Below are 15,408 nucleotides of genomic sequence, written 5' to 3' on the forward strand. Positions count from 1 at the left end.
GGAGGGGGCACATCTGGGCATAACTACTGTGAAGGGGGCACATCTGGGCATAACTACTGTGAAGGGGGCACATCTGGGCATAACTACTGTGAAGGGGCCACATATGGGCATAACTACTGTGGAGGGGGCACATCTGGGCATAACTACTGTGAAGGGGGCACATCTGGGCATAACTACTGTGAAGGGGGCACATCTGGGCATAACTACTGTGGAGGGGGCACATCTGGGCATAACTACTGTGGAGGGGGCACATCTGGGCATAACTACTGTGGAGGGGGCACATCTGGGCATAACTACTGTGGAGGGGGCACATCTGGGCATAACTACTGTGGAGGGGGCACATCTGGGCATAACTACTGTGGAGGGGGCACATCTGGGCATAACTACTGTGGAGGGGGCACATCTGGGCATAACTACTGTGGAGGGGGCACAATGTCGGCATTACTACTGTGGAGGGGGCACAATGTCGGCATTACTACTGTGGAGGGGGCACAATGTCGGCATAACTACTGTGGAGGGGGCACAATGTCGGCATTACTACTGTGTGCTGGCACAAAGGGGGAATAATTACCATGTGGGGACATAAAGGGGACTTGGTGTGTATGGTTATGATTTGGGCGGATTTAGAGACGTGGTGTAGTATGGAAAAGATTGCCATGGTGCGCATAGTGTGCAGCTCATATTGTCCCTCTTTTTGATTTTCAAAAGATGGGAGGGGGTATACCCAAAAATTGCAGGGACTGTCTCTGAAAATTAGGGACAGTCCCTGTTAATTCAGGACTGTTGACAAATATGCTATCCCTAAGCCACATTTATCATCCAGTCTGAGCCACTGTGATAAATTAAAAAATGTAAACACAAACCTTTTTTTCCTATTTTAACATTAACTGCTACTGCATAAAAATAATGTTCTGTTACTCCTCATTCTCCTGAATAAGTATATATATAACAAATATGCCCTTTCTTCCCACATCAAACATGGCGCCACCATTTTCCAGAGGGAACATCCGCCGCTTCTTTGTACGTCATTTCCGTCTTTGCGCACAGCGCGCCATTACCCTCTAGTCTTTGAATGCTTCTCATGGCTACGCCCCCTTCGCTTCGTGATTGGCTTTCGGGCAGTTCGCGCCAGTTTGTTTATCCTATCACAAGTGAGGGACTGGCGAGCGTTTCGCGGGAAAACTAGAGCCTCGCTGGATTTTCGCGCCAGTCGGTCAGCGGCCATAACGTGAGACCCGGCGGACTCCTAACCTGCTTGTCTCTACTCACTGCACTAAATAAAAAACCGAGAGGAATGGCGGCTCCCGGGACTGTGGAGGTCGACGACCAGGAGTTGCGGGACGCTCAGCGCGAATACCTCGACTTCCTGGACGATGAGGTGGGTGAGGGGCTATTGTGTCTGCTCTGCCTTAGCTCTCTGGGATCGGCCGAGAATTGCACCGACCTCACCTGGGTCCTGCTTCTTGTTAGGTTACTAGAGTATGTAACACAGAGACGTGACTGACTACGACTCCCATCATGCTCAGAATATACAGGCTACAAAAATTGCGATAAACTGAGGCATGAATACAGCTCACTTTCTTTCAGGAGCTCTGCTTGCTGACAATGAATGGCAACATTCTTAGTTGCTATCCAGCAGCTAAAATATTGAGATCATGCAGCTGAGGGTTTGTTCCATTTGCGTCTAGTCTGGACAGTCTCCGGGGGTGTCGAAAATAACCCCCTACCTCTTAAACATCCTGCCCCTGCTGGCATCCTTCACATGACTACTACCACCAATCTCTGCCGTTCGTGGACGTTACCGCTGAGGCATGTGATTGGCAGGAGCAGGCACCATGTGGGCGGTGTAAAAGCTGAGCCCCCCCCCCCCCCCCCCATGAGCATTTTGTAGAAAGCTGTTGGAATACCCCTTTAACTGCGCTGACATGTCTGTCTAGAGTGGATGCGATTGTGACGGAACTTCAGTAGTGGTGTTCACGCCCTACAAGGTTTCTATTCACTGACAAAGCAGAGATGCTGAAGATTTAGAATTGAACACCAAGCATGATGGTGGTTCTGACATAGGAGTCGTCTCCAACCAGTGGCTGTTAGCTGCCTGGGCATGCTGGGAGTAGTAGTTGCACATCAGGTGGAGGGCTGGAGACAACTGGGTCGACGTCCACATAAGGGATTTGACCTGGTCTATCGGAGGTTCTTGTCATCCAGAAAGAGTTAATTACTTGGCCGTTATGACCCTATATATTTTTTTCTCTCCCCGTTCTGCAGGAAGATCAGGGCATTTACCAGAGCAAAGTGCGGGACATGATCAGCGACAGCCAGTACCGGCTGATCGTCAATGTCAATGATCTCCGCAGGAAGAACGAGAAGAGGGCGCACCAGTAAGTACGGAGCGCGGGGGAAATCAGTCACCTCGAGCCCCTCACATCACATTCACCTCATGTCTTGTATCTGCCCAGGCTCATGAACAACGCCTTCGAGGGACTCATCGCCTTTAAACGAGCTCTGAAGGACTTTGTTGCCTCCATTGACGCCACTTATGCCAAACAGTACGAGGAGTTCCATATTGGCCTGGAAGGAAGCTTTGGCGCGAGACATGTCACCCCCCGGACACTAACGTCACGGTTCCTGGGTGCTATGGTGTGTGTGGAGGGGATTGTGACCAAGTGTAAGTATAGTTATCTGAGCTCAATATTAATAATGTACTGCCACCTGTGTACATGTATATAACCAATATAACACTGCTCCTATGTACAAGACTATAACTACTATAATACTGCTCCTATGTATAAGAATATAACTACTATAATACTGCCTCCTATGTACAAGAATATAACTACTATAATACTGCCTCCTATGTACAAGAATATAACTACTATAATACTGCTTCTATGTACAAGAATATAACTACTATAATACTGCTCCTATGTACAAGAATATAACTACTATAATACTGCCTCCTATGTACAAGAATATAACTACTATAATACTGCCTCCTATGTACAAGAATATAACTACTATAATACTGCTTCTATGTACAAGAATATAACTACTATAATACTGCTCCTATGTACAAGAATATAACTACTATAATACTGCTCCTATGTACAAGAATATAACTACTATAATACTGCCTCCTATGTACAAGAATATAACTACTATAATACTGCCTCCTATGTACAAGAATATAACTACTATAATACTGCTCCTATGTACAAGAATATAACTACTATAATACTGCTCCTATGTACAAGAATATAACTACTATAATACTGCTCCTATGTACAAGAATATAACTACTATAATACTGCTTCTATGTACAAGAATATAACTACTATAATACTGCCTCATATGTACAAGAATATAACTACAATAATACTGCTCCTATGTACAGGAATATAACTACTATAATACTGCTCCTATGTACAAGATTATAACTACTATAATACTGCCTCCTATGTATAAGAATATAACTACTATAATACTGCTCCTATGTACAAGGATATAACTACTATAATACTGCCTCCTATGTACAAGAATATAACTACTATAATACTGCTCCTATGTCCAAGAATATTATTACTATAATACTGCTCCTATGTACAAGAATATAACTACTATAATACTGCTCCTATGTACAAGAATATAACTGCTATAATACTACCTCCTATGTACAAGAATATAACTACTATAATACTGCCTCATATGTACAAGAATATAACTACTATAATACTGCTCCTATGTACAAGAATATAACTACTATAATACTGCCCCCTATGTACAAGAATATAGCTGCTATAATACTACCTCCTATGTACAAGAATATAACTACTATAATACTGCCTCATATGTACAAGAATATAACTACAATAATACTGCTCCTATGTACAAGAATATAACTACTATAATACTGCTCCTATGTACAAGAATATAACTACTATAATACTGCCTCCTAAGTACAAGAATATAACTACTATAATACTGCTCCTATGTACAAGAATATAACTACTATAATACTGCTCCTATGTACAAGAATATAACTACTATAATACTGCTCCTATGTACAAGAATATAACTACTATAATACTGCTCCTATGGACAGAATATAACTACTATAATACTGCTCCTATGTACAAGAATATAACTACTATAATACTGCTCATATATACAATAATATAACTACTATAATACTGCCTCCTATGTATAAGAATATAACTACTATAATACTGCTCCTATGTACAAGAATATAACTACTATAATACTACCTCCTATGTACAAGAATATAACTACTATAATACTGCCTCATATGTACAAGAATATAACTACTATAATACTGCTCCTATGTACAAGAATATAACTACTATAATACTGCCCCCTATGTACAAGAATATAACTGCTATAATACTACCTCCTATGTACAAGAATATAACTACTATAATACTGCCTCATATGTACAAGAATATAACTACAATAATACTGCTCCTATGTACAAGAATATAACTACTATAATACTGCTCCTATGTACAAGAATATAACTACAATAATACTGCTCCTATGTACAAGAATATAACTACTATAATACTGCTCCTATGTACAAGAATATAACTACTATAATACTGCTCCTATGTACAAGAATATAACTACTATAATACTGCTCCTATGTACAGGAATATAACTACTATAATACTGCCTCCTATGTACAAGAATATAACTACTATAATACTGCCCCTATGTACAAGAATATAACTACTATAACACTGCTCCTATGTACAAGAATATAACTACTATAATACTGCTCCTATGTACAAGAATATAACTACTATAATACTGCTCCTATGTACAAGAATATAACTACTATAATACTGCTCCTATGTACAAGAATATAACTACTATAATACTGCTCCTATGTACAAGAATATAACTACTATAATACTGCTCCTATGTACAAGAATATAACTACTATAATACTGCTCCTATGGACAGAATATAACTACTATAATACTGCCTCCTATGTACAAGAATATAACTACTATAATACTGCTCCTATGGACAGAATATAACTACTATAATACTGCCTCCTATGTATAAGAATATAACTACTATAATACTGCCTCCTATGTATAAGAATATAAGTACTATAATACTGCTCCTATGTACAAGAATATAACTACTATAATACTGCTCCTATGTACAAGAATATAACTACTATAATACTGCCTCCTATGTACAAGAATATAACTACTACAATACTGCTCCTATGTACAAGAATATAACTACTATAATACTGCCTCCTATGTACAAGGATATAACTACTATAATACTGCTCCTATGTACAAGAATATAACTACTATAATACTGCTCCTATGTACAAGAATATAACTACTATAATACTGCTCCTATACCATTTTATTCAGGTTCCCTGGTTCGCCCTAAGGTGGTGCGCAGTGTCCATTACTGCCCAGCAACAAAGAAGACGATAGAGCGGAAGTACACGGACATGACCAGTCTGGATGCGTTTCCGTCCAGCGCCATTTATCCCACCAAGGTACGACTCATGATCTGCTCCTCTGTAAGGTTTATATAGAATACAGACATCCTAAACATTTTGGGAAGTTGAGTTTTAAAAAAAAAAAAAAAAAAAAGGAAATTGGACAACCTGATTGGAAGTGATCAGGTGTCTATTCACTGACTACAAACAGATCTGGCAAATGTCGAGAAGTATATAGAAGCATAGTTTTTTATTGTGTCTATAAAGTGCTGCGGAATATATTAGCACTATATAAGTGCATAAAATTGTATGGTATAGTGACCATGCAGTTTTCCAACTGACCACTAGATGTCAGCACACTTCTGACTTGCAGACAGTGCCATGTTGCTTGCAGTGGTCGCTTTTAAACGCATCACTGGTTGACAGAGGGTTAATAATGGCTGCTTTTCTGTTCAGTGTTTTTTTTCTCCTTTTGCTTTCCTTTTTAGTTTTGAGTTTTTATGTTTTTACTTATTGTGCTCACTCAGGATGAGGAGAACAACCCGCTAGAGACAGAGTACGGCCTCTCCCTGTACAAGGACCACCAGACCATCAGCATTCAGGAGATGCCGGAGAAGGCTCCTGCCGGTCAGCTGCCACGCTCTGTGGACATCATCCTGGACGATGACCTGGTGGACAAGGTGAAACCCGGGGACCGCGTGCAGATTATTGGGACCTACCGCTGCTTGCCGTCCAAGAATAATGGCTACACGTCGGGCTCCTTCAGGTAACGATCCCCCTCTCCAACAATATGGCTGACATCCAGGGCTCCTTGGAAGGTTCCTCTAAACTGTCTCTGTGTAGGACTGTAATGATCGCCTGCAACGTGGTGCAAATGAGCAAGGAGGTGGCCCCGGTCTTCTCCGCCGACGACCTGAACAAAATTAAGAAGTTCAGCAAGACGCACTCCAAGGTAAGACACTGCCATGGTGTGTGTACTCTGATGGGAGTAGTAGTGGTCCTTCACCTGCCGTCTTCTACTTCTCTACAGGATGTGTTTGAGCAGCTTGGCCGCTCGCTGGCCCCCAGTATTCATGGCCACCTGTACATTAAGAAGGCCATCCTGTGCATGCTCCTGGGAGGGGTGGAGAAGGTTCTGGAGAACGGAACCAGGATCCGAGGAGACATAAACCTGCTGCTGATAGGTACGGTGATCCGAAAAAACGGACAGCAGCTCTGAAGCCCTGTTAGCTGTGGCTGTCTACGAGCAGTTTCCCCGATGACGCAGCAATCCTTTTTGCTCATATTAGGGCTTGTTTTTTTTTTACAGACACTACTTTATTACTATGCATACGACGTAGTGAGGCTGGGAAAAAATTCTAATTGGGGTCAAATTGGAGAAAAAATGCAGTTCCTCCAAGGTTTTATGGGATTTATTTTTGCGATGTTCCCTATGCAGTAAAACTGATCTTCTGACTTCATTCTGTAAAGGGAAACCTCATTTATATAGTTTATCTTGTGTTTTTACAATTAAAAAAAAACAACTTTGGAAATGTTTTTATTTCTTTTGTCCTGGCTTGAGGCTTGCAGCGCATAACACTCTATTGATGGGTTTCCAGGTCACAACCCTCCAAAAATGATTTGCCATCCCCAAAAGAGTTAGCCCCTTGGACTCTACAGCATTGTCTTGCTTGGCATGTGAATGTGTGGTCTGCCCCCCCCCCCCCCCCCCCTACTGTAATGCCCAGGTGCAGACCCCATTTTATGACTCCCATTCCCTGGACTTCAAGATCATTGACCTTTTGTTTTTATCTTTGTTTAGGTGATCCTTCTGTAGCAAAGTCCCAGCTCCTGCGGTACGTGCTGTGCACTGCCCCCCGCGCTATCGCCACCACCGGCAGAGGGTCGTCAGGAGTGGGTTTAACCGCAGCAGTGACTACTGATCAGGAGACGGGTATGTACGAATGTCTAGTTCATGTCATGGTCGTCCAGTATCATAGAACTTACCTGCCTTTAATTGATGGCTTATGTCTTCTACAACCAGGGGAGAGAAGATTGGAGGCCGGTGCCATGGTGCTGGCTGATAGGGGCGTGGTCTGCATCGACGAGTTCGACAAGATGTCTGACTTGGATCGTACGGCCATCCATGAGGTCATGGAGCAGGGTCGGGTCACTATTGCTAAAGCTGGCATTCACGCCAGGTTGAATGCACGCTGCAGTGTGCTGGCTGCAGCCAATCCCGTCTATGGAAGGGTGAGTCCCTGATCACTGGTTATCAGAGTTGCAGAGGCTGCAGAGAGTACATGCGAGTCTATGCACCACTAAAAAAACGTTTATCACCCATTGTTCCTAGAGCGCTAAATTGCTTGTCTGGATTCTGGAAAAGCTGTGTTGCCATATTGGTCATCACCCAGCTTTCCCACGAGCCCTTTGTAGGTTTGTTCATGTTAACACTCATTCCGGATTTTTATTTTTTTTGCTTACAGTACGATCAGTACAAAACCCCCATGGACAACATCGGCCTTCAGGACTCGCTGCTTTCCCGTTTTGATCTCCTGTTTATCATGCTGGATCTGATGGATCCAGAGCAGGACAGGGAGATCTCTGACCACGTTCTGCGTATGCACCGCTACAGGGCCACCGGGGAACAAGATGGAGATGGTGAGGATGCTTAACTCAACACTAAGGCTTTGGCTTCTACTCCGGTCACTTCCAAAGCTGCATTCATCATGTTGTGGTTTCCTGTTAGGCTACTGCCTGCTGATGCCTCCCCTGTAGTCCTAAATGGCACTAAGCAGTGCTAACCGGCTCCGATGGTACACTTGTTGGCATTGAATGCTGGGAGTTGTAGTTCCCACAGTGCATGTTTCTAACTAAAGGGGTCTTCCGGGAATTTTATAAAGCCAACTTTTAAAAAAAAAATCTGTAATCCTTGATTTTCAGTTTTATTTTTCATAATGAAGATGATAAAAAAATTAGCTCTGCTTGATTCAGTGACTAGAAACATGGACACCTAGCTGCTGAATCTTTCCTTGTATCCTCCCGTGATGTGACTTTCTATTTCGTTCAGTTAATGTTTTCAGCATCTATGCCTGCTGTCAGTGACTGGAGCGTTGTGAGATGACTAGTTCTGTAACACCGCAGTGTGTTTACTTGGAGCCGGAAGACCCCTTAGTCTCTTTTCTGCAGTCTTTGGCACTATAACTACTACAGCTGTCGACTTGTTTTTTCTAGCCATGCCCCTGGGCAGTTCTGTGGACATCCTCTCCACCAATGACCCCAACGTCAGCCACGAGGAGCAGCAGGAATTGCAGGTTTACGAGAAGCACGACAGCCTCCTGCATGGCGTGAAGAAAAAGCGGTAAGTCGTGTGAAGGTGCAGGACAACCCTGCCCCCTAGTGATTGCATGGAGCTAATAGTGTTATCGCGCAGGGAGAAGATTGTTAGCGTGGAGTTCATGCGCAAGTACATCCACGTGGCCAAGATATTCAAGCCAGTGCTCACCTCCGAAGCTGCAAATTACATTGCAGAGGAGTATTCTCGTCTGAGGAGCCAGGACCAGATGAGCAGCGACGTGGCCCGGGTGAGTTCTGGAGCTAAAAGTGCTGCCCCCATATGTCCCCTGGCTCCGCCACCTGTGTGCATGGCATTGTAGGGGTTGTATAAGGGACAGAGCTAAAATATTATTTTTCTGGACCACCACTAGGGGAGCTTCAGAGTCCAATTATAAATGTGTATGAAGTGAGCTCCCCCTAGTGGTGAATGCGAACAGACATGGTTAAATGTATTAATGAAAGGTTCATTCATTATTTCACAATCTCTGCTTGCTGTTGGTGAATGAGAACGTTCTTGTTTTTGTGTCCTGTCAGGATGTATAATGCTAATCCAATTCCCCCCCCTCTTGTTTTTAGACTTCTCCGGTGACTGCTCGTACCTTGGAGACCCTGATCCGTCTGTCCACCGCTCACGCTAAAGTGCGAATGAGCAAAACTGTGCAGCTGCAGGACGCGGAGGCGGCAGTGGAACTTGTCCAATATGCTTACTTCAAGAAGGTGAGGCGGTTTTGTGGTGAACCCATTCTAGTATATTGGGCTACATTCACACAATGGTGGGAAAAAAATGGCAAAATGGTCGATTTGTAATAGCTGTTTTTTCACAATGCCTTTTTTAAAAATGAGCATTAAAGGGCAGTGTGTTCGGTGATGTCGCGGTGTGAAATTGTACCAGACAAATATAGGGGGGCAGTGCGTAGCGTATCTCTGCTATAAATGAGTTGGAGAGATGAAAACTGACCTTTTTGGGGAATTGACAGAGCAGCGACACTTTGTACTTTTACTGTACATCTTGTATCGCGCCTCTCCACCATTTACTAGCAGATGCCTCAACTATGCAGTATCCCATGTACAGCCACCGTGTGTCACTGTTGCTTCCACATGTCTAATGCGCAGTACCCACATACAGCCACCGTGTGTCACTGTTGCTTCCACATGTCTAATGTGCAGTACCCACATACAGCCACAGTGTGGCACTGTTGCTTCCATATGTCTAATGCGCAGTACCCACATACAGCCACCATGTGTCACTGTTGCTTCCACATGTCTAATGCGCAGTACCGACATAATACAGCCACCGTGTGTCACTGTTTCAGCTTTGTCACATTATATAGATACAGATGGTGACTTTTTGGTCAAATTTTGTAATTTTCAGACTTTGGAAGTGGAGTTTTTCTATGTAGAAATTGTCTTAAACACCAGGAAATACATTTTGGCTTTTAAGGTGCTGGAGAAAGAGAAGAAACGAAGGAAGAGGGACGAGGATTCTGATGCAGAGGAAGAGCAGCAGCAGCCAGCGTCCACGGACAGGAAAACCAGGAAGAAGCGGTAGGGGCTCTTATGTTATAACATGGCTGTGTTCTGGGTGGGAGATAGTGGCGGCTGCCTTGGGCCCCATTTTGTGATACCAGTATTTAGATATCTTGCATTACCATTAAATGCTGGTTCCTCTTCCTCCATGTTGGATTTCATTACTAAAACTTGAGGCAGATTAATGTGAATGGTTACTAAAAGGTGTTCTCCCTGTAGGAAAACGGGGACGGAAGGAGAGTCACATGACCCCTATGAATTCAGCGATGCAGAAGAGACTCCTGATGGTAAGTCTCTGCTTTTTGATTTATCTTGAAATGTGTTTTAAGCCTGTTTGCTGTCATTGAATAGACTTGTAGAGGAGTTGCACTAAAGTTGTACTCTGCAGTCTGTCATGGCGGTTCAGTGTCTGTAGAACTTCTCCAGCTTAAAGGGGGTATTCAGGATTGTTAGTTACCCCTTATTTACTGGATAGGGGATAAATATCAGATCTGTGGGGGTTTACTTACAGCTGGGACCCTCACTGATCATGAGAACAGGGGGGCCCGTGCCCTGTAGTCCCCCCCCCCCCTGAAATGACCGTTGCAGCCGCTCCATTTATTTGTATGGGAGTTCTGGAGATGGCAGAGTACAGAGCTCACCTTAGAAATGAATGGACGAGCCACATGCATGCCCAACCGGCAGTTCCAGGGGAGCTACAGGATACGAGGCCCCCGTTCTCATGGTCGTGGGTCCCAGTGGTAGAAAACCCCACCGATCTGATGGTTATCCCCTATCCTGTGATTAAGGGATAACTTTAACCAACCGGAATACCCCTTTAAGTGTATTGTGGGAGAGACAGGAAAATCTCCCATGATGCTCTGCCCTTGTGCAGTTTAGGATCTTATTAAGCTACTGGGGTGTCCACCATAGTGCCAGTGCCTATGCCTTCCATGTGCCAGGGAGAACTGGGATTGCAGCTCTGGGTGGAGTCGATAAGGTATACATGAAGTATATGCAGCTGTGTAGTTTAGGATTTCCCACGTTCTCTGTAATGCAGTTCTCTACGTGTGACATGGCGTAATATATCCAGCCTCACTTCTCACTTTGTCTCCCAATTACAGTTCATTCCCCAAAGCCACAACCAAGCCAAAAAGCTGAATCCTCTGAGGAGACTGGATTGTCGGGGGAGAGGTGAGTCTTCCACCACAGTATCGATAATCTTGTATCAGAGAAACTTCGGAGCCCTGTTTAACCTGTTCTGTGCCACAATCAAAGCAAATAATGGTGCAATATATACTAATATAGAATCTCCACTGAAGGACCCCAGGGCTGCCCATGTAGGATGCCCGTTACACGTACACATGCTGATGTATACCATGCACATGCATAGATGTCTGCCATGTGCATGTCCCATTATGAGAATCTATTGAAGCGAAGACTAGAAATTCTGCTGCTTCTGTGGCCACTAATATTCTGCCCCATTTAATTTTCCAGACTGAAGGATTTCAAGGCCGCCCTCCTCGACGCCTTCAAAACGGCCCACGCCCAGTCCATCGCCATGCCGGGTCTCATGACCTCCATTAACAAGAATAACGAGAATCCCTTCTCAGATGGGGAGGTGAAGGCGGCGCTGGAGCTTATGGAGGAAGCGAACCATATCATGGTTTCTGAAAACATTGTGTTCTTAATCTAATGGACTAATGTTAAAAGCAGAATGAGTGGCCGCAGGGTGTTGGATGGTCGCCCGTGTTCTGCTTCCCTTGTGTGGGAAACGCTTTAATGTAGAGCAGGTTCTACATTGTTACAAGTGTCTATACTGCATTACACTTTACGTGTAGTTTAAGCAGGGAGTGCTCAACCTGCGGCCCTCCAGCTGTTTTAAAACTACAACTCCCATCACTGCCTGCTGTAGGCTTTCCGGGCATGCTGGAAGTTGTAGTTTTGCAACTGGAGCTGGAGGGCCGCAGTTTAAGGAACAGTCCAAAGAAAACGGTCATTTACGAAGAGCGCTACGGCTGAGTTTTGGCGCAAAAAGTTGCAAGACCCTGTTGTGCGACTTGATAAATTCCCATGTTTGTTGCATGGTGTTTCATGCCATCGTTGGGAGTGACGGGGTGTGGTGGGGGCAGGGTCGTCGAGCCGTGCTAAGAGGCGTGAAAACGACTCCAGTTAGGGGCTGAGGTCGTTTTTACTCCAGGTGCACGGACTGCTGGAGGTGCGCCTAATTTGATGAATCCTGAGCTTTCTCTGCCAATGTCAGTCTTTGTAAATGACCCCCTGTGTCTAGTGCAAGGTGTAATGGGGCGGGACATGAATTTTTCTTAGAATTTGAGTCATGCTTCGCCTCCTCAGTGCCATCACTAAGCATAAGATGGTATCAGTTTTTCCTGGAGCGTCCCTTTAAATCTAGGGTGTAGAATCTGTCCTCCTGTGGAGAGTTGCACCTTTTTTTAAAATCACCCTTAGGGCTCATGCACACAACCATATGTATTTTGCGGTATGTTTTTTTTTGGAACAGACATGCGCACTGAGTAATTTCTGTTTTTGTTCAAGCCCCATTTGAAATGACAAACGGAAGAAATACGTTTGTGTGCATGAGCCCTTAGAAACGTCTGGGTGACAACCCCATGGCATTTTCTGCAACTCAAGTTTTTATTTACAGGATTTTCAATTGGAAATGTTCTGTACATTTTTCACATGCTAGGTTAAGACTTATTTTTAAGTTTGTGTGAGATTTGGAAGCGTCCTGTACATTTTAATACCGCTTTGTATCGCGTTGCTGTTATGACCCTTTTACTTGTATATATGCATTTTACCAGTTGTAAAGTTTTATCTTCTGCCTTTTTATTCTTGCACATTGACTGATAATTTGTAATTTTGCCAAATAAAGGCAGAAGTTTAGGATGTTTGTGCTGATTTTTTTGGGTTAAAAACCGTCCAGTACTGATGTCCTTATGTGGAGTTTTTGCTCTCATGGAACTGCCTTTTTGGACATCCGGTCACCTATGTAGCCCCCCTAGTTGTCAGTCACAATGTGATTACTACTAGCCTTCTCACTGCAGACATACTGGAGTCTCTCATCGTGTAATGTAACATAAGGCCAAAAAAAGACATTTGTTCATCCAGTTCGGCCTGTTATCCTCCAAGTTGATCCAGAGGAAAGCAAAAAAAAAAAAACCTGTGAGGTAGAAGCCAACTTTCCCCACTTTGGAGTCAGGAAGGAATTTATTCCCCGAATCAGGCAATCAGAATAACTCCCTGGATCAGCGACCCCTATCTAGTAGCTATAGCCTGTAATATTATTACACTCCAGAAATACGTCCAGGCCCCTCTTGAATTCCTTTATTGTACTCACCATCACCACCTCCTCAGGCAGAGAGCTCCATAGTCTCACTGCTCTTACCGTAAAGAATCCTCTTCTATGTTTGTGTACAAACCTTCTTTCCTCCAGACGCAGAGGATGTCCCCTCGTCACAGTCACAGTCCTGGGGATAAATAGATGATGGGAGAGATCTCTGTACTGACCCCTGATATATTTATACATAGTAATTAGATCTCCCCTCAGTCGTCTTTTTTCTAAAGTGAATAACCCCAATTTTGATAATTTTTCAGGGTACTGTAGTTGCCCCATTCCAGTTATTACTTTAGTTGCCCTCCTCTGGACCCTCTCCAGCTCTGCTATGCCTGCCTTGTTTACAGGAGCCCAGAACTATACACAGTCCTCCATGTGTGGTCTGACTAGTGATTTATAAAGGGGTAGGAATATGTTCATATCACGGGAATCTATGCCCCTTCTGATGCAACCCATTATCTTATTGGCCTTGGCAGCAGCTGCCTGACACTGGTTTTTGCAGCTTAGTTTGCGGTTTATTAAAATTCCTAGATCCTTTTCCATGTCAGTGTTACCCAGTGTTTTACCATTTAGTATGTACAGGTGACTTGCATTATTCCTTCCCATGTGCATAACTTTACATTTATCAGTGTTAAACCTCATCTGCCACTTATCTGCCCAAGCCTCCAATCTATCCAGATCCCTCTGTAGTAGTATACTGTCCTCTTCAGTGTTAATTACTTATTACTTTTCATCTGCGAAAATTTATACTTTACTATGCAAGCCTTCTACAAGATCATTAATACATATATTGAAGAGAATAGGGCCCAATACTGACCCCTGAGGTACCCCACTAGTGACAGTGACCCAATCTGAGTATGTACTGTTAATAACCACCCTCTGTTTTCTATCATTGAGCCAGTTACTTACCCATATACAGACGTTTTCTCCCAGTCCGAGCATTCTCATTTTATATACTAACCTTTTATGTGGTACAGTGTCAAATGCTTTGGAGAAGTCCAGATATACGACATCCATTGATTCGCCGCTGTCAAGTCTAGAACTTACCTCCTCATAGAAACTGATTAAATTAGTTTGGCATGACCGATCCCTCACGAAGCCATGCTGATATGGCGTTATTTGCTTATTTCCGTTGAGATGCTCTAAGATAGCATCTCTCAGAAAACCTTCAAACAGTTTACCCACAACAGATGTTAAACTTACCGGCCTATAGTTTCCAGGCTCTGTTTTTGGACCTTTTTTTAATATTGGCACCACATTTGCTATGAGCCAATCCGTGTGATCAGATTTGTTATCTGGGGATGTTAGTTCAGATCCTTTGGCCCCCATTTTATAATCCCTCGCCATGTAATGTCACTGGTTTCCTTCCCACACCCTGCCTACATGTATGCGGGTTTACCCCCGATCCTGGAGGATGACTGTGATTTGAGCATTAACAGCTGTGATTGGAGAAATCTCCCTTAAGCTGTTTAACCCTCTGTGCTGTGATCATTGTAGGGTGTGGTTCTGCAGAGGGACGAGGACTTCCTTTTGTCACATCACTGATGGCCCCAGCATGGCTATCATTGGTGCTGGTTATTTTACACTGAGGATTAGCACCAGTGCTGTCCAGCATAAGCACCTGAGGTGGGACCCAACAGATACCTCTGCGGTTTACGTTCTGTAATTTATTGTCTGACCGATGACATAAGAATATAAAAACTCCTGTAGCCTAAATTGTCTTTAAAAGGGTTAATTCCATAGCATA

General features: G+C 43.6%; 1 protein-coding gene across 1 annotated transcript; it reads left to right on the forward strand.

Moving 5' to 3' along the window:
* Positions 1–1,158: 1,158 nt before the first annotated feature.
* Positions 1,159–12,455, forward strand: MCM3 (minichromosome maintenance complex component 3). The gene is made up of 17 exons (XM_040427205.1): positions 1,159–1,378; positions 2,266–2,378; positions 2,457–2,665; positions 5,412–5,542; positions 6,013–6,251; positions 6,329–6,437; positions 6,516–6,669; positions 7,287–7,418; positions 7,509–7,717; positions 7,951–8,125; positions 8,699–8,825; positions 8,898–9,048; positions 9,377–9,517; positions 10,242–10,345; positions 10,547–10,614; positions 11,431–11,500; positions 11,804–12,455. The coding sequence occupies exons 1-17, from the start codon at positions 1,295–1,297 to the stop codon at positions 12,000–12,002; spliced, it is 2,415 nt and encodes an 804-aa protein (XP_040283139.1). The 5' UTR covers positions 1,159–1,294; the 3' UTR covers positions 12,003–12,455.
* The last annotated feature ends 2,953 nt before the right edge of the window (positions 12,456–15,408 follow it).

The sequence above is a fragment of the Bufo bufo genome, chromosome 4 (genome assembly GCF_905171765.1).
Source record: "Bufo bufo chromosome 4, aBufBuf1.1, whole genome shotgun sequence".
NCBI lineage: Eukaryota > Metazoa > Chordata > Amphibia > Anura > Bufonidae > Bufo > Bufo bufo.

Bases quoted from the DNA above. Each gene is read 5' to 3' on its own strand.
- MCM3 (XM_040427205.1), top strand. From the start codon at position 1,295: ATGGCGGCTCCCGGGACTGTGGAGGTCGACGACCAGGAGTTGCGGGAC. The intron at 2,666-5,411 runs GTAAGTATAGTT...CATTTTATTCAG, and splicing joins GGAGGGGATTGTGACCAAGT to GTTCCCTGGTTCGCCCTAAG. The intron at 7,419-7,508 runs GTATGTACGAAT...TTCTACAACCAG, and splicing joins GACTACTGATCAGGAGACGG to GGGAGAGAAGATTGGAGGCC.